Consider the following 20,429-nt stretch of genomic DNA (forward strand, 5'->3'; position numbering starts at 1 on the left):
TTTATTCTCTCTCGTAATAGTTTCTTCAGAGACGGGCCGGTATCCGGATTTGTTCAGCAATTCAGAGACAACACAGATCCAGTCTTTTTCCATCTTCTGTTCTGCCACCCTCAGCATATTATTTACTTTTAGATTAATTTCGTCAATAGTCCCAAAATGGCTGCTGAAGTTCCAGATTTTATATCCTTACAGCAGCTTCTATAAGCAGAAAAGGGAACATTTCTTTTCTTGTTGTTCTCTCTACAGTTAAGAAAAATTCTTCACGTTACCTAGAATTAGATCTCATGTACTTTTCCAAAACAATCGCTGGTAAGAACAATGGAATTACCATGGTTGAGTTAGATTAATCAAGACTCATCCCAGTTAGGGACACAGCTTCCCTTGAAACACAAAGCCACCAGTTATCTGAACTCATTTGGAGTTCGGAGTCCAGGGATGAGGTGGCTTTTTGGTAAGCAACCCACAGTATCTTCCATATATATGCTGTCTTCCATATATATGCTAGAAATTGGCATATGTCTCGACAATTATTGAATCTCTAAAATTTAATAACCCTCTAACAACACATTGAATTGTGTTTTACCATGTAAATGGCAATTACTAAGTAAAATTTTCCCCATAATTAGCTTAGATATTTAGATTAAACCATTTTTACACTCTCCTGACATAACTGAGAGCTGCACTCAGAGATATAAGCAATGCTTAAGTAGGCAAAAACTTAAGGACAATGTCAAATGCTTGTTTTTAATTGTAAATATCCTTCACCATACATTTTCTGTACTTATATTTAAAATTGTTACTTTTAAATAATTGTATCCAAAGACAATATCCTCAAAGCCAATTATATGAGCACAGAGTAAATCATCTAAAACTATATATCAATTACGTACTGTATGTATGTGTATGGATATGTGTGCGTGCACCAGAAAGGGCGGGTGGGGTGGGGGGGAAGGAAGAGGGAGAGATCACAACTCTAGATATTGAAGGTTAATCGGCCCACATTCCCCTGATTGAGCCTGAGATGGGAGATGGAGTCAGCTATTGTCTCATTGTCTCACTTCCTAAGTGACTCTCCTTGTGTCAGCTAAGAGTGTACACACACACACACACTTCTTTCTTCCTTCCTTCCTTTCCCCGTCTTCTCCTTCCACTTTCCTCCCCTTCTTCCTTTCCTTTTTCTTCCTCCCTTCCTTCTTTCCTCCCTACCTTTTTCTCCCCTCTTCCTCCTCCTCCTTCTCCTTCTGAAATAATCTAATGTAGATCCAAGCTAAGTATTTCACCTGTGCCGACCACCACATGCACAATCACAACTACATAAGACAACCAACCAAACGAAAGAAATTTCCAGGGCTGGAAGTAAAACTGATGTAGTTATTGAGAAACTATTTTCGCAGTCTTCAAATGGCACTAAAACACAGGAGTGATGTAAGGTCTTTTTATGGAGGAGAGATTGATCTTATAAATTACATTCTCTTCAGATGTGAATACACTGTCTCACACGGAGGGCTGCTTATACCAGAGGAGTAGTGCTGGAAGGCACTTTAGACATTGCCCATATGACCTGCATGTTACCAGCAAGAAACTCAATCTCTGACAGGGTAGGAGACTTAACTAGTGAACAGCAGTTCTGAGGCCTGAAAAAAGTTAACCTATAACACAGATTCTTTTTCATAAAAACACAGTTTCAAGTTAGTAGTTGTATTTAATACTTGAAAATGCTGAGAATACGGAATGGGCACCAATGTTGAAAAGGAATATTATGTAGAAATCAAAAATGGCAATGTTTGAACCCTTTGGTGATAAAACAAATAGTGAAAGATGCTGTGGTAACAAGGAAGATTTCCAGATATCTGAACTTTGATTTAGAAGTATTGCAGGGCTGTTGACAGAAAACCCTAATAATATACAAAAAATGATCACAAGAAACAAGTTTCCTGGCTATTATTATCAAAGGACTGTGGTGAAACCCATTGATCAAAATGAATAGTTTTTAGAAATGTTAAGAATATTAAATCTGAAGCTTATGCTCGTATTCTATTTTCAGCTGATCAGAATGCCAACTGTAATTTTCAAGGGGACTAAATTACAATATTCAATTCTCTAATTCATCTTACATTCAAGTGATCTGGAATATGTATCTTTACCTATTTGCAGACATCCAATGACACCTTTGAAATTCCCCTCATGTTGACTGGAAATGTAGTGTTAAGGAAGAGGCTCAACTATGAAGATAAGACTCGCTACTTTGTCATCATCCAAGCTAATGTGAGTACTCAGTTTCTCTTACTTTACTCCTGTGAACTTATGAAGGAAAAAACTCATGCAAAATGTATAAGTGCTCTTAGAGTACTCAGTGTAATTCGCAGCCTCAACAGGGTCATCCTGCCCTCGGTGTAATTTATATATTATATTCTTCTAGATGGAGAGTGGGATAGAATGGGGTGGGAGGATTGTTTCCACTCATTGTGTTCTTCACTCTCTGAATCACTCGTACCCACTCTTCGATAATTTGTTTTTAGCTCAAACTGAAGTCTTTCTCAAAACATGATCCACCAAACAACTACAGCTGAATCACCTTGGGAGCATATTAAAAATGCAGGTTCCTGGACCCAACCTCAGACCCTCTGTAGAAAAGTTTTAGACGGTAGAAGTGGAATACTTGCATTTTTTTATTAGCTCTCTAGGGGAGTCCAAAGTACCCTAAAGGTAGAGAACAACTGTCGAATTGGTAACCTTTTCCCTCATGGCTGTCATTTATTGAGTAGTTGCTCACCAGATATCAACTGCTATGACCATAACCATGATATGTGGACAGGAGTAACAGAAAATCTGAAAAACCGTTGTTTATATAACATGGTCATTTATTATTATTATTATTTTAATAAAATCCCTAGATTTTTGTGGTTCAAGGTTTGGTTTGACAGCTCAAGTCTATCACCAAGGACTCGAGTTCCTTCTATCCTCGTACTCTGCCCTTTCCTGAAATTTGGCTATCTTTCCAATGTCTTCTCAGCTAGGTCCTAGTGAATATCACAGCCATAAGCATCACAACTGTATTTCAAATCGAAACGTAAGCAGGTGGAAAGAGTGGAAAAACTAGGACTCTTTTTATGTTTGTTGGTTCTGTCTTCTTTTATCTGAGAGGAAACTGTTTCCCAGAGTCCTCTCCCACCCAACTTCCCCCTACAGAACTGGATCACATGAGTCAGCATAGCAGAAAGGAAGGTTGAGGAAGTCTGTTTGTGGTGAAGGGGAATGAGAAATCATCTCTAGATGACACCAAGTATGGTTCATCTCCTGGGCCTGGGCACATTGATGACCTGGGAAAAAAAATTCATTAGCGAGGAGAAGAATGAGGCTAGCATCTTTGCAAAAAAACAAGGCTGGCCACAGATAGCATCTAACGTTGAAAAAGTCCCATAACAAGTGACAGGCCCATGTTCTGAAAGGTAGGTAGACTCTGAAGACAGCCTGTGCCATTAATGACTCCTAAGTGTTATAATCTTACTCATATAGCAGAACAGAAAGACAGCAAGTAGTGGCAAAGGAAAGTATCCTCCATCGGCTGTTCTGAACAAGTTTATATGCAACAAAGTGTCACTAAATGGCCATATTTTGCCTTTCTTAGAGATATTTCACAAGAAAGGGTGTATGTGTGTCTGTGTGTGTATAGACGCATGTATCTATAAATGCGTATATAAAATGTATGTGGGTAAATATAGATAGAAATCTAATTTTTGAAGCCAAAATTCCAGGTTTTCATTCAAAATTCTTTTTTTTTCCCAATTGAATGTGGATTGTCTTGGTTTCCAGTGGCAGAGACTAGAGTGAAAACTATCGTTATAGGAAAAAGTAAAATCTATGGGAGTGGGGCCTTTTAGAGCTCCTCAAAAACTGAAATCTTTTTCTACAAAAAATTTATATGTAAGTGAAAATGTGAAGAAAATATACAATTTCCCTCGTCTGACTCAGAATTTCTAATAAAATTTATGGAAAAGTCAGATTGTTGTAGAATGTATTTGAAAGCTAATTCTTATTGTGCTATTTAAAATGAGCTAATTTTTTTAAAGAAATGGAGGCTAAAAGAAATCTTCTGAATTGTTGTCCAATTTAAAATATTTATAAAGACATCTAGAACTATTTGTATCCACTTTGTTAGACTACTCATAACTGAGGGAGAGAATGATACATTTTTAGCATTTCAGGGACAAAATTATGAAATAGAAGGATATAGATGAATCATTGAAAGGATGGAATGGAATTGGCAAGAAGTTTGATGGAAGATTTGAATTTATCTATAATAATCATTTTTATAAGAAATTTAAATTATACAGTACAAAATGTGAATATTAAATATAGATTATTAGTTTTTTGTTGTTTTTAAATGTTTTTGGACTTATAGTCTTTTAATAGTTGTAGAATATACAAAATTAAGATGTATCAAAATTTATTCAACTATATGTCAGGTTCTTTTGTTCATTTGTTTGTTTTTGTTTTTTGACACGGAATTGATAGCTACCCTCATGACTTTCGTGAGAGGCAGTGAGAATAGCATGGTGGTAACAGCATGAACTCTGGAACCACATTGATTGGATTCATATCCCAGTTCTGCCATTTACTAGCTATGTGACTTTGGGCATACTTGTATGTCAGTTTCCTAAATAATAAAATGGGAATATTAATGAAACATACCAGATAGGGTTCTTGTGAGTATTAGCAAGTTAGCAAACGAAAATGTACTTAGACTAATGCTTGGACTATATTCTGATATCATTACAATATTACATAAACCACTAAGTGATACTGACCAAGGGCTTGGTCTGCTCGCCACAAGATAAAAGGCCAAGCTGGTGGTGGTAGAGAAAGAGCTTTAATAAACAATAAGCTAGCAAATTGGAAGATGGTGGACTATCGTCCTAAAAATGACCAGTCTTAAAGGGAACTGACTTGGAAATGACTTATATAAGGCAAACGGGATTGGGGTGGGGGCTCAGAAATGTCAGGTGATGGGTGACTGCAGAACTTTGGGTACCTTCGGTAGTGGATCTGCTGAATGCAGCGTTCCTGAGAAATCTAAGGAAACCTCAGGTACTTCCTTATCTGGGACAGAAGGAGCAGTTTGGGCAGAGGCCATAAATTTTCTGCTAACAAGTTGTTCTTTCTACCAGTTACAGATTAGCTTGCCAAGAAGCAGTTCTAAGTGTTTTTCCAAAGCACGTTGTGACAATAAGATGGGGAGTGGGTGCATGTGGCCTTGGGGGCTGAAGTTCTAAGAGTCCTCTGCACAGGGGCGACTGTCTTTCATATTTCTTCATGGGCCGAATGTGCAAATTCGGGGGAATTCTATGTGTTGCATGCAGTGGATCTTTAGTCTATGATGTGTGAAGCTTACAGTCGGTCATTTTAGCTTCTCAAGGCTCCTGCGTGATGCTTAGTCAGGCGGAGGGCTGTTGGCAAGTTACTCTCCTATCAGCGGTCCTCCTGCTGTTCGGCAACGCAAGCTCAGAAACTTTGGTTACTTTGTTTCCCACGTTAACTTTGTGGGTACAGGCACAGCTTGATCCCAATCCAGAGAAACTTGAATTCCTTCCTCCTCGGTTTCCTAAGTACTGGTACTTTATTGTTTAAAAAATGGATAATTAAAAAATACAGTTACTATGAGAAAAATTATGTATATATGTATGTATGTATATATATGCAGATATTTTTAATCTTAGTAGACAATGTCATATTATTTTCCAAGTGATACAATACATCACATTCCCACAAATTATAAAGAAGATTTTAGATATATAATTTACTTAAAACAGTGGGTTATTGGAGCTGGAAAACTGGTTCATACTTGCTTGAGGGCTGATTGTGGGTATCTCTTCCCAACTTCAAGTTCAGTGACCTCACGTTGGTGGCCATGGTGGGAGTATTTACAGTATGAAAAGTGACACATGCTACGAATCAGGGCTTCTTTTCTCAGAGAGCTGGTTTACTGCTTTGTATATACCAATATCTGCATAATTTATATCTCTATGTTTATATAAAATAATGATATCCATATATATAAAATATCTTTCTTATTATTCTTTTATAGTCTTCTTTGTTTATTTTTATTATGTTATTTTTATATTATTTTATTTTTATGTATGTAAACCAATGTACAATATAAATTATGTACATTAAAAACCTACATATTATCTTGGAGTGATAAGGAGAATTGAAATATGAGCATAAATTTTGGCTTTAAAGTAGATGGAATCTAAGAAGTCTGAAGACAAATTACTGAACATTGCTCAGCTCTGGCCTGGCTTTGCTTTTATCGTATAGAGGTTTGATTGATTTGCAAAGGGAGCCATCAAATTTCATGTGCTGGGAAGTTTCTTTTTATCCACGTGATCATGTTATGATTCTTAAATAAATTGGATGAGTTTTGGTTGATCAACATTAGAAAACTTATCACTTGTTTTCTTGAGAATATTTGCAACATCATTGCCCATTCTGTTTATTTGAAATATGAATATCCAATGAGGGAATAATTAATTCTAGAAAAAAATCCAGAAAAGGAAGTTCAGAGAAGTACAAAGTTCAATGAATTTTCCTTTTGTTGAAATTTCCAGTACATTCAGTTACCAAGAACTCCAATTTTGATATGTTACTCTAAGTCACAAAGGAATCAAACTCATCCCTATAGAGATTTTCTTCAAAGCCAACTCTCCTATTACTGTTGTCCTGAGGGAAATACTAAGCACTCTTAAGTACTCAAGAGCCCTTAAATAATTGTCGGAAAGAAAAAGTTTACATTTAATTTGGAATCATTGCAAGAATAATTTCTGAATTATTTTAACAGTAGCTGGACTATTATATATTTTCTCATATTCTATAAATATATTCTATATTTTCTCAAATATCAAAAATCTAGAGAAGATTAGCTGTCTTTCATAACAAGGTATTATAATTCCTTAAAATACGATATTATTATTTCTTAACTCTGTCTTTTCTTTTAATGGCTATGCACATTCAAAAAAAGTGTGTAGAGTCGGCCTGGTGGCGCAAGCGGTTAAGTGCACGTGCTCCGCTGCGGCAGCCCAGGGTTCGCCGGTTCGGATCCCGGGTGCGCACCAATGCACTGCTTGGCAAGCCATGCCGTGGTGGTGTCCCATATAAAGTGGAGGAAGATGGGCATGGATGTTAGCCCAGGGCCAGTCTTCCTCAGCAAAAAAAAAAGAGGAGGATTGGCAGATGTTAGCATAGGGCTGATCTCCTCACAAAAAAAAAAAAAAGTGTGTAAACATTGCAATCATACGGATTCGGATATAAAAATCACTTTCTATACTTTTAGATTTCAACCTGTGTAAACAACTTTTCAGAAATAACCCCTACCCTGACCTTCCCTTATGTCTCCTTCCTATTGATATGTGGAATAAGTGCTAATTTTATACCCATTGTTTTTTGTTCTGCCAGTTTCTTGGGCATATTCTAGGGAGTGGGACTGAAATGGGAGGATAGTGGTCAATGGTTTCACAAATATTTAGAAAATATTCAGCAAGGATGATAAGTAGCATGTGGTGATGTAAAATATGATACTATTCTGTCTACCACTATGCATAAAAATTAAGGAAAATTAGGTTAATGTCTCAAATGAAAAGACACGTTCAAGAGAAAAACATAGAACTCACTTCTCCAGTGATCTAGACCAATGCAATCTTGTTGCCGTTTTCTTTTCTGAAGAAAGAAATCTAACAGAGTCCAGTTACTAGGATAAGTTTTAAAATTTCAGTCAGTGATATTCCATCTATCATTAGTGAACAGTAGCAAAACAAACACCTCAATGGTCTTAAAGTAACTGAGTTAGGGTGAAAAGACTCAGGGCAGCTCCATAACTATGTTGTAATTTTTTTATCTTTCTGTACTGCAAATACTTGATAAGGTAATGAAAGAATCTTTAATATATGTATCTACGAGCAAGTCTGGTTGGTGCTTCTAGCCATTTTGTTAAACTACAAACTGCTTGAATACTGTGTACGTAAATGTTGGAAGTCTCTGTATTCCAAGATTCCTATGACATTGCCTCAAAAATAAATTGGAACATCAGCATGTCTGCCTCAAATTTATTTTAAATCTGGGTTTCATATAATTTCATAATATTTGTTAGACTCTACTTCTTTTCTGGTCTTACTTCACACAACCAATATTTAACTTAATCCACTTCTAAATATAGAGCTGGAACTTTATGAATTAGAAATTAGCATTTGTCTCTAGTTTGATCAAAGAATAGTGGGCAATTAAACTATTTTATAGCAAGAAAGCCTTTCAATTGGGATGCTGGAGTTGAAGTCTTACTTATCATCTGACAGTTAGAGGTGTTTTATTGCCTTAACATTATCATAGTTGAAATATTTGCAAGTTTATAAAAATGTGCTTTGTAAAAAGAGTGGATTGTGACAATGAGGTAGTTATCTTGGAGTTATTTATAAAAGTAACTTTCCTTAAAGTTCTACTAGGCACATATCTCCTTTTTCAAAAAAAAAAAATATTAGTTCTTTCTTGCAATGTATTGATGAATTATTTCTACTTATTTAGTAAATAAGTCATTCAAAAACAGTGGGTGTCTTTGATATGCCAGACATCATGTTACAATATCACTCTGAAAAGTTGTACATTGTGTTCCCATCATATGGGGCCGGAGGATTGGAAGCTTTGAGTAAAGACGCTAAGGATTTAGGGACCAAGTCAATACCACTTCCTTGTGAGGCATTGACAGAATGCTCCAGCTAGGTTGAATCCCACACTCTGATGAATATTCCTATGGCTTTCTTGATTCTGTGTTGAAGATATGTGTATGCTTTTAAATTCTTGCATATAAGCACTTTTTTTTCCCCCACAAATAAGATTTTTTATTTGTCTCCATTAAAAGTCTGAATTTTAAACAGATTCTTGGACTAGTGGCTCATATCTACCAGCTCTTCCAACTTTAGCACCTGTCTCGTCCCCAGTAGCTTTTCCAGAACTACTACCTTCACCGTGAAGCTCCATGAGTTTTCCCAATTCAAACTTGTGCTTCTTCAGCATTTTTACTTTTCTAACAAAGACATCATGGAGTTGATAAATAGATTGGCAAGCCTTTTCTATGGCCATTCCAGTACTGTCTGGAATCAATTTATTGACCACTTCATTCAAGTCACTTGTCTGCACCTCTCGGGTCATGATTTCCATCATCTTTTTCCGGATTTGGCAGACCTATTGGTGCTGAGTGTAGGTGGTCTTCTGAATCTGATTTTTACGAAAGGTGGCAAAAAGGGAGCGAGGAAGAAAGTGGTTGATCCATTTTCTAAGAAAGATTGGTACGATGTGAAAGCATCAGCTATGTTTACTGTAAGAAATATTGGAAAAACATTAGTCATGAGAAATCAAGAAACCAAAATCGCACCTGATGGCCTCAAGGGTCATGTTTTTGAAATAAGCCCTGCTGATCTGCAGAATGATAAAGTTGCATTTGGAAAATTCAAGCTAATTACTGAGGATGTTCAGGGCAAAAACTGCCTAACTAACTTCCATGGCATGGATCTTACTCGTCACAAAATGAGCTCCATGGTTAAAAAATGGCTGACCATGATTGAAGCTCATGTTGATGTCAAGACCACCAATGGTTATTTGCTTTGTCTCTTCTGTGTTGGTTTTACTAGAAAATGCATATAAGCTTTTATGCTGGATTATTCTTTGTATCATCTGCAATTCCTTGCATAGCTGTACTCACAGTTGTTAAATTGTGATTTATTTTTATAGAAGTTGATTAAAGTTTTCATGTAATTAAATGTTTAATGTTAGCAAATGTATAAAGATATGTGAAATAATAATGCACATTGAGAAAATAGAAATTAAACAGTCAAACTTAGATAAGTTTTAAAAGAGATATATTCTTGCTTGCCAGTTACAGTCACAGTTCCCTAAATTAATGAAATACTACCTTATTTTTAAATATTTAAAATTTAAAATATTATCTTATTTCTTAAAAAAGAAAAGAAGAAGAGAAATGAGGGAGGAAAATGAGAGAGGAGTAAGGAATTTTTTTTTTGGTAGTTTTTAATATGTATTGGATTCTCACAAAGCAATGACAAAAACGTAAACTTAATGAACTCACATAAAATATTTATGCAAAAATTATGTTTTATTTATACCACTCCCAATTTAGAATGCTATTTCTTTTATCCAGAGCAGTCTTGAGCAGTAGCATTTTACTAGAAAGACAAGTTTTTTTCATTTTGTTTTTTATCTCAATTACCAGGGGCTTTGCTTTAGACAAACTTTTAAGATCAAATTTGGTTCCAAACTGGGAGAAGAGCATCATGGATTAGCAACATCTTCCGTGAGCTCACAAGTTAGGAGTGTGTATGAGACCTATTTTCATATCTCTCTTTATGATATGTATATTGGTGTCAAATCATGGGGAATCTCCACATGTGTAGAAACCATGTTGATATTTTTCATATTTTTCATTGCTACATCTCTGCTCATAGTAGTTTTGGGAGCAGAACCCAAAACATGCCTCTTTGTCATTAGTATTATTTTAGGCTGATTATTTTTAAAAAACAGCAGACACCAGAGGAGTTTGGAAAATCATCTACAAGTTACCCTTTTGTAAGAGCAGTTGACGTTTATAAGGGAAATCTGAATTTGTAAGGATGTCTCCCCCTCTGTACCCAGAAGAGGAGGATGACTAAATCTGTAGAAATTCTTATCAATGGAGAAGGCATGGACTAAAATCTGCATAATAGCATACCCTTGTTTACTGTGCTTTGTCTGGAAATTTGGCTCTTTCCTACCCAACATCTTCCTTTGTTCCCAGCTAGAGATGGTATTTAAGGTTAGGGCTTGGGCCATTTAAGGGAGTTACTCAATTTCCCTGGGTATCTACCATTTATACAGGATGTACACATATTATTAAACTTCTGTTTGTTTTTCTCCTATTAATCTGCCTTTTATTACTGGGCGAGGGGGGGTCTCAGCCAAGAATCTAGAAAGGGAGAGAGTAAATTATTTTTCCTACCCCATAGTAGGTTCTCTAGTTTTTTTTTTCCACTTAAAAATTTATATTTTATAGATCAACACTTTCTAAGCGATATCTTTTCCTATTATGAGATAAAAGCCTATATTATGTATTTTGGTAAATAAACACCCTCTCTTATGCACTTGTATCCATTTTACAGTGAAGTGACAATGGCTCAAAGAAGCAGGAAATAGTGAGGGATTTGTTGCTGACAGACTAAAAGAAAGACAGGATAGAAGTCCTCTACTTTGTGTACTACAGTGACTTAGTGGTGATACATAAGGTGTAAGGCTGAGTGACATGCAAACTGTAGAAATACTGCTTGTGAGATATTAAAATATTTTTTCCACATCCAATATCACATAAATGTTATTTATTTAATATTTTTCTTAAATCTAGATTGATTCAATCTTTTTTAAAACTTCATCCTAAGCAATCAAAATTTTAAAATGATAGGTTTGGGGCCTGCGCGGTGGCGTAGCGGTTAAGTTCGAGCACTCTGCTTAGGCGGCCTGGGTTCACCAGTTCGGATCGTGGGCACAGACCTACCCACCACTCATCAAGCCATGCTGAGGCGGTGTCCCACATAGAGCAACTAGAAGGATGTGCAACTATGACATACAACTATCTACTGGGGCTTTGGGGAGAAAAAGGGGGAAAAGGAGGAAGATGGGCAATAGATGTTAGCTCAGGGCCAATCTTCCCCCCCAAAAAAAAACTCATTAAAAAAATAAAATAAAATGATAGGTTTGATGAACCAGTTATGTTTTCTAAAATATAAAATAAACCCATAAATTGATGTTAAATTAAGATTTTTGTATATATACTCAAAACTCATACATTTTAAGTATCATTTTAAAAGTTCATTTGTGAACCATCAAAATTATCTCATATGTTATTTGCTGCTCCTACTATATTTTCAACTGTACTAGATATAATAAACATTATCTGCTGTTTGTTCTCCCTAGAAACCCATTTGTTCTTCCCACAGCAGCCTTTTCTTCCCTATCTCCCATTAAGATGGGTATATAAACCTAACTTTATAGTTTGTGATAATGTATGTTTATGCAGATGCTAGTTGAGTTTTTTTGTTGTTGTTTTTTTTCTTCATGGTCATAAAACTCCCCCAGAGAGGGGATTCATGGCAGCTTCACTTCCAGAAGTTTCTGTCTTTAGTAAGATAAGGGAATCTCTGAGAGGGCTTCTTTCTGTATATGTTCAATCTCAAATGTCTTTAGTTTAAAATAATTTTTATATCAACTCTCAGGGTCCGAGTGAGTCCTCACACTTTGGAAATTTAAACTTTTTCCTAATCAATGATTTGGCCATAATCTATTTTATAATGGATCTAAACATCAAAGAATACTAGAGTCACAATGTTATTACATTCCAGAAAGGTTGCACTTGCAAAATTCCACAAATAGAGATTTCTGTTTACTGAGCTCTTACCTTAGAACACTTCTTTACAACCTTTCTTGAGCAACCAGATTGAGAATGAACACAACTGGAATGCAGTCTTATGCACAAAGCTTAAGAAAGAAGGATATTTTTAAATTGGTCAGCAAATATTGATGTCTGGTAAATGTCAAATGGGAAAATGTTTTATAAGCACCATAAAATAAAATACCAGTCTATTAGTATATTACTTTTTAAAAAAATTTTAATGAGGTACATTCACATAATATAAAATTAACCATTTTAAAGTTACCAATTCAGTGACTTTGGCACATTCACATTGTTGTTCACCCACCACCCTTGTTTATTTCCCAAACAGTTTCATCCTTCCAAAAAGAAACCCTGTACCCCTTAATCAGTTGCTTGCCATTCCTATCTCTGCTCTCTCAGCCCCTTGCAGGACCAATTTCTGTACTGTCTCTACAGATTTATCTAATCTGATATTTCGTATAAATGGAATCATATAATATGCAGCCTTTTTTATCTGGCTTTTTTCACTTGGCATAACATTTTCAACATTCATCCATGTTGTAGTATATATCAGCACTTCATTCCTTTTTGTGGCTGTGCCATTGCATATATGTATTTGTCTATCCATTCATTTATTGATGGATATTTCAACTGTTTCCCACTTTTAGCTATTGTGAATAGCACTGCTACAAATATTCATGTAAGTATAATTACTTTTTGGAGTTGTACAGAATAGAATTTTAAAGAGACAGAAAAATATAATGATTCTTCAAGATAATTAAATACTATGAAAGTAAAGACATTTCCAGGTTCTATCATAATGAATGACAACCTGCCACCACCACTTTCATAGTAGATGTTCTAGATGGAGATGACTTGAGTCCAATGTTTCTCCCTTGTATCCTTGTGATAAACACTCTTTAGATAAATAAATTAATGTAAATTTCTAATGAAATCATTCCTGCTCCTTAAAGTGGGTTGCACATAGTAATGTCTTTACAAAGAAATGGAAAGGGAAAAAAGAAAGTAACTTTACAGTGGGGAGATCTGAGGAACACAACCTCAGCCAGGTGATCAAAGTTAATATAAGAGATGTCATGTTAATAATATGTACTCTTGGTATAATGTGATGAAATGACACTTTACCTTTGTGGTCTTCCTCCCCAAATCGCATAACCCCAGTCTAATCTTGAGAAAACAACAGACAAAGCCCCCATCGAGGGACATTCTACAAAATATCTGACTAGTACTCAAAATTGCCAAGGTAATCAAAAACAAGGGAAGTCTGAGAAATTGTCAGAGCCAAAAGGAGCCTAACAAGACATGATGACTGGTATCCTAGATGGGATCCTGGAAGAAAAAACAGGTACTAGGTAAAAACTAGGAAAATCTCAATAAAGTATGGATTTTAGTTAATAACAACATATTATCAAAGCAAAAATTTCACTGGACAAAGTTAAATGGGTAAGGAAGACTTTATTCAAGGCTATTGTAATAGGGAGACCAGAACGCAGTCTGAACTCAACTCTAGTGAAAAGAGAGACTGGAGGGTTGTTAAGGGCTGAGGTGGGAGTTCTCAACACAAGGAAAAAACCTTTTTTTTTTTGTATCTATATGAGATGATAATATTAACTAAACTTGTCGTAATCGTTTCACAATATATGTAAGTCAAATACGTTATGCTGTACACCTTAAACTTATACAGTGCTGTGTGTCAATTATACCTTAATAAAACTGGAAAAAAAACAAAAACAAAAACTAAAAGCCAAAAAACAAAAAAATTGTTGTTTGGCTATACATTCTGTAGTGGAAAAAATTTCAAACATAATTCTCATTACTGGTACAAGATCACTCTTCTCAAAAATTGTAGCTTTTTAGAGTGTCAGAGAATAAAAACAAAATAAAACAATTCTTATTTAGAAACCTGGAAAATTAGGTTATTTTAGTGACATCAGGAGACTACATGGAGACAAGGAATGCTCTCAAAATACTTTATAATAGAAAAGCTTATGAGAGACATAAAAAAACATTTCTCTGATAAGAGTACAGCAGACCTGGTGGGTTTTCTTTTTTTTTCTTTTCTTCCCTTAATTTCCCCCTTCATTTTTCTTTACTGAAGTATTTTTTTAAGTAACCAAAATTTATCTAATAAACCTAAATTGCTTGAAGTATCATCCAAAAAAATAAAAAGATCTAGAGTGGGGGTGGAGGAATCAAGGGCCATCTGTGTTTGCTAATTGGCCTTTTCGAAGGAAAAGTAAACTTTCTTGTATCTTCGTGATGGGAGATGGTTTCACAATTTGGAGAAAGCCTCCTATGAAAGTTAAGCTCTTACCATCCCACGGTGACTGGTTACTCGGAGGAGCTCCGTCTTCCCTGATCATTGCATTTCAAAGGGATGATTCCCTGGTCCTTGAGAAAGAGTCCTAGGTTGTAAAACTGGCAAAACTTTGAGTTGGGAGATTTACATTTCAAAGTGGCAGAGAAAGTATTTACAATCGTAAGTTTTCTAAAGTAAATGCTCTAAGAAAAGGGAGGTCAGATGCCTATAGTCAGGAAGAAACCTGTCTCTATCTACGGTTTTGTCAAGATGAAGGGAACTTTTAAGTCCATCATTTTTTTTTTTTTCTTTTTTCTGCTTTCACAGGACCGTGCACAAAATCTCAATGAACGGCGAACCACCACCACCACCCTCACGGTGGATGTTCTGGATGGAGATGACTTGGGTCCCATGTTTCTTCCTTGTGTCCTCGTGCCAAATACTCGTGATTGTCGCCCACTCACCTATCAAGCTGCCATACCTGAGTTGAGAACTCCGGTAAATACTCTCATTTTTTCCCCTTCACTTACAGCTCTTTAACCCCAATGAGATCCTGTTCAAGTATTTTGGAGACATATTAGGTGAGAATTGCAAATTTCACTATATGGAAAAATATTTATGTCCAGACCCATTTTCAGAGAGTATGGGCAAATTTTTGGTCACGATGCATAATTATATAGTTTACAAAGTAGGAAGTATGTCAGGAAACAACAACCCATTTGACACTGATTATTTTATTTTATTTTTTCTAACTATAAATCATAACAGAGTTCAGTTCCCAACATGTTCTGAGAAACTCAGAGAAATAACTCCAGTATTTCCTAAATTCACTTGTAAACATGCAGTCCTAAGGGAGAGGATAGGATACTCTTTAGCCTTTTAGAGTCTTGAAATGTTATTGGAGATTATGCTTGGCTGTTTGGAGGTGGGAGCTAACGAATCCTGAATGCTAGTATCTATCCCTTAAAGATGTATTTAAAAAAGCAGAAAGGTAAGGCATGAAGACGTATTTTCTACACTTGATTCTGCATCTGTTTTTTAAAAATTCTAATGGAGCTATAAATTGCTATCAGCTTGGAATTCACACCTTGGGCCTGCCTGGATGATAAATATTTGTACCTAAGAATAAAAATTATAAGGCAAATGGATATCCTGCTTAAGCTGAAATATCAATTTATCCCTTGAAAGTAAAAAAATATTAATTTTTTTAGAGAAGTCAGATTCCTAGGAGTCGACTATTTGACTAATGTTTTTGTTGTCCCTCTGGAAAGCATTCAGCTTTCTGGGTTAGTAACATGCTTCATGATGTCAGAATTTGTTGGAAGGTATTTGAATTTTTTTTTCCAAACATGTAAGAACTGTGGTTTTGGAGATCCTCTCTGTATTTGAGATTTTTTAAAGAATAAAACCGAAATTCCTTCTCCTAAATGTAAGTTACATTGCATTCTATTCACTTCAAAGAGTTCTCATCCAGCGTTGTACCTACCAGCTTTACTCACGGTAGATCTTAAATGATTGAGAAGCACTTTTGTGTCTACTGACATAAATAATTCTTGGTCTAGTTGGCTTGCATAAACAAAAAAAGCTGGAGAGAAAAAGAATAAATGTTATGACGTGCACTGAATGAAGAAAATAATGTAAATTTTCAGCTCAAGCAAGTAATTTTGCAGACCGAAAGGCTAATATAGAACTTGCCTTAACAAATAGTCATAGATTACCTAAAGTTATATGTCATGATATTATTTTGTTGAAAACCAGTAAGAAGACTATTAACCATGGTGAACATTAAATTCTTCTTTGAAAGATTTAATGGAAATCATGAGGAAAAATAATATTTTTACTATTAATTAATTTTTCTGAATTAATTTATGTAGCTGGTATACCAGTGAGATCCCAAGAGAAGAGACACACTGATATAATAAAGACTAAAATCAATGAATCAGTCAGATCAGACTGTTTAACAGTACTTGATGTATTGAGAGAAGTAAAGGAAGACAGAGTTTGCTGCTTGAAAAGCAGAGTATATTGACTTTATAAAGGATCTTTGAGCATCCGCTCCTCTCTCTTCCAGATTACAGACTAAGCATGTCTCATTTCTGTGCAGTTTCATGCTAGAGACAAAGCCATACTCCAGATTTGGGATAATAACATAAATGTTAGTAATGATTAATCATTATGTAGATCGTTCAGTTTGTCATGAACTGTGCTAAACTCTATAAAAACATTAACTGAAATCCTCTTGGTTAGTTACCACTATCATAGTCATTTTACAGATGAGATGTCTGAGGTACAGAGTTTAAGTAACTTTCCATGGCCTTACAGCTGATAAGTAAGAAGTGTTTTCTTTTAAAACATGTAACTTGAATTAAATGTTATCCTATAAATTCCGGAATGATCAAACTTTATGCTTCATTCATTTTTAACAGATTGACCCCTTCTTTAACATTCTGTGAAACAAAGAAGATTTTAGTTTTACATACCTAAATAATTATGGCAGATATTTATTCATTAAAGTGTACATTTTCATTGTCTTGTAGAAAAATAAATGTTTACTTGCAAAATTAGGCACTTGTTTTGATTATCAATCACTTTGTAACAAACCACCAAAACTTAGTGGCTTCAAACTACATCTTTAAATTTGCCCATAAAGCTGCAATTTTGGCAGGTTTGAGGGAACATCTCATCTCTGCCCCACACATCATTGGCTGAAGCACCTTGACTGAGGGCTGGCTAGCACTTTCAGAAGGGTGAACTTAGCAAGTTGATTCTGGCTGTTGGCTGGAGTTCAGCCAGGACTCTGAGCTGGAAGCTTCATTTCTATTCTATGTGGGCCTCTGCTAGGCTGTTTGGGCTTCCTTACAGTAAGGCACTGCGTTCTAAGCACAAGCTCCCTGAGAGAATTAGGCAGAACTTTTTCATGAACTAGCTTTGTAATTTGCAATGTCACTTCTGCTATAGTCAAACCTCTGCCAGATTCAAGGAGTAGACGTAAATACTATTTTCTGATGGGAGAAATGTAGAAGTCACATTGTAAGGAGAACATATGGGGAAGGAAGTTTTATTGTGGCAATCACTGGAAAATAAAATCAGCCATAGTACTGACATCAGATTTCCATGTGTTCTTCTACATGTCATTTTGGATCCCCTCTGGATCACTAGCGTTAAGAACTAGAGCTAGTTTTTGAGTTTCACATTCAAATTGCTGTGTTTGTGTCTGTCTTTTCATTTTTAAAAATTTTCTTTCTTTCTATTTTCCCTTACATATTTTGCTAAAATTTCTGGAAATTTCAGTAAGTAAGATCTTGCTATTCAGAGCGAGAGAACTAACCATTTATGTCTGGTAGACAGGACACGATGACTCTAATTACATACTTGCTGATCCTTTCCTGAACTAATTCTTCAAATTTTGAAAGCTTTGACACCTGCTCACCTTCTGTGTTGATGTGAAATTTTCCACCAATTACTTCAGTAGTATTCTTGACTTGAGAAACCATTCTTAGTTCCATCACAACGTGTGCAGAATTTATCAGCTCAGAAAAACTTTAAAAGGTAGTCTAGCACAGCGTTCAACTCACAAATCAGGATATAATGAAAATAAAAATCTACCGTTTATTGAAATGCAAATAATCATGTTTCGAGATAAACTTATTTAGTAAATGTTTTCTATGTTTTTCTACTCAGAAAACTGTCTTCAGCAAAAATTAATGTCTTCACAAACACTAAGATTAATATTATATTGAATATGTAAATATATAAATCTGGTGTCTCAGGAGTCCTAAAGCAATTTGTAGTCCTAATTATTATTTTTTTATTAATTTGGTAAATATTGACTGGACCCTAATGTATGCTGAACTCTATGGTAATTGAGGAGACTTGAAAACTGGGAAAAGATAAAATCCTTCCAATACATTGTGTAAATTTATTCTCACTTTCTAACTCTCTTAAAGTTGTTATTATGCCTATCTAGTGGACATTTTAGTATTATGGAAAAATTCTATAGATTTAGGAGAGTACAGAATCCATGGCTCTCTTTTCTCGACTTTCTATTGAAGCACAAAGACACAGTAAATCCTTACACACTTTTTTTCAGAACTGAACAGTTGCATACTGTTTGGTTGGTTGGTTTTCTGCTGAGTAATTTGTCCCTGCACAGAAACACCATAACTGATTTGATAATATTGACATATTATCTATGTGTATGTATATATATATATATATATATATATATACTTTCTTTATTTGTTGTGCCATGCAGTTTTCAGTATTTCAGTATTAGTTGCTTACCAGATATAGTCATCTAGTAGCTAGAATCCATACTCTAATGAGTTCTTCCCCATCTGTGTTTACAGCATTGGGTTGGGTTCTAGGACCGGCTAGCCACTAATAGCTCCACTGTAATCTTTGTCATAAAGAACTTAGTTTCCATGTAACTGTCAAAGATAGCTCCTCTGCTTTATTTATGGTGCCCTCTCCTTCCAGGGAAGCTTTCTCAGTTATTACAAGGGTGGTGGTGATTTGCAGAGATGTATAACATTTATTATTTCCTCTCGCCACATACTCATTAAATGTATTACAATCTGGGAACTCGCACCCCCTTGATAGCCCTGGGTGTCTCCTCCAAAATCTTTGATGGTCTTTGTTTCTGGTAACTGAATCTCTCTGCTTGGATTCTTCTATGTATTTGTTTATTTATTTATGCTTGTTCTTAAATCTTAGGGATTTTCCAGACTTCTGTTCTTTGCAGCTTTTTTTCTTCACTGTAGTTGTCACTAAGATTCACCAAACCATTTCTATTCTTTTTCCAAATAAGGAAGATCTGTGTGTTGTAGAAGTGTTTTCTGACTTGAAGTCTCTCCTGACTTCCAAGCTTACATTTCTAACTTTTTCTAGATATTTTGACCTGTATTTCCCACAGATGTCTCATTATCCTTTCTCGTGCATTGTAATGCATCCGTGCCTACTCTCATGTTACCTCCTGTTACCTTTGGGGTCATTGTTGATTTGGATCTAGACTTCAATAATCCCCTATCCCAAACTCAGTCAATCTCCAAAGACACTTTCTGCACTATATGAAGTGTTACTCAGGTATGTTTGATGGTAGATTTCCTCTGCCAAAATACCCATTTAAAAACACTCTCAACTCTGGACCCCCAGCCTCTAGTCTCTCCTTCCTTCAACCATCATCTCACTGAAGGCAGTTATTTTTTTGAAATACAATTCTGATCTGATCTTTTGCTATTTAAAATAAAAAGCTTCAATGTTTTCCATCATCTACCAAATAAGTTCTAAAGCTTTTAGCATATCATTTAATATAATTTTATATCTGACCACTTTCCAGTCTCATCTCTTCTAACTTGCCTAAAGCAACTTGTCAGGAAACACAGAGCTTTGCATCTGTACCTGAACTTCTCTGAGAATTACCCTCCCTTCCTGCCACTTTGTTTCATGTATAAAGCTTATATTTGTTATTCAAGGTTCATCTCAGTTAGTCTGAAATGATAGGTCCTCAAAATTAAGTTTTTTTCTGTGTCTTCCTACCATAAGTACTGAACTCCTCATTGTGTTACAGTCTCTTTACCTGTTTCTCTTTCACTAGACTATGAGTTCCTTAATTTCCTATTTGTCATTATATCCTAATGTGTAACCCAT

The 20,429-nt window shown here is 35.4% G+C and overlaps 1 protein-coding gene across 7 annotated transcripts in view; it reads left to right on the forward strand.

Moving 5' to 3' along the window:
- PCDH15 (protocadherin related 15) overlaps positions 1-20,429 on the forward strand; it is a 1,681,754-nt gene that overhangs the window by 1,217,223 nt on the left and 444,102 nt on the right. For all 7 annotated transcript variants that reach the window (XM_087432193.1, XM_087432194.1, XM_087432195.1 and 4 more), the window contains 2 exons: positions 2,155-2,265; positions 15,108-15,278. In XM_087432193.1, the coding sequence (XP_087288319.1) occupies positions 2,155-2,265; positions 15,108-15,278 (282 nt within the window). The remainder of the gene's footprint in view (positions 1-2,154; positions 2,266-15,107; positions 15,279-20,429) is intronic.

This window comes from Ceratotherium simum, chromosome 6 (assembly GCF_057802395.1).
Source record: "Ceratotherium simum simum isolate JZ-2026a chromosome 6, ASM5780239v1, whole genome shotgun sequence".
NCBI classification, from domain to species: domain Eukaryota; kingdom Metazoa; phylum Chordata; class Mammalia; order Perissodactyla; family Rhinocerotidae; genus Ceratotherium; species Ceratotherium simum.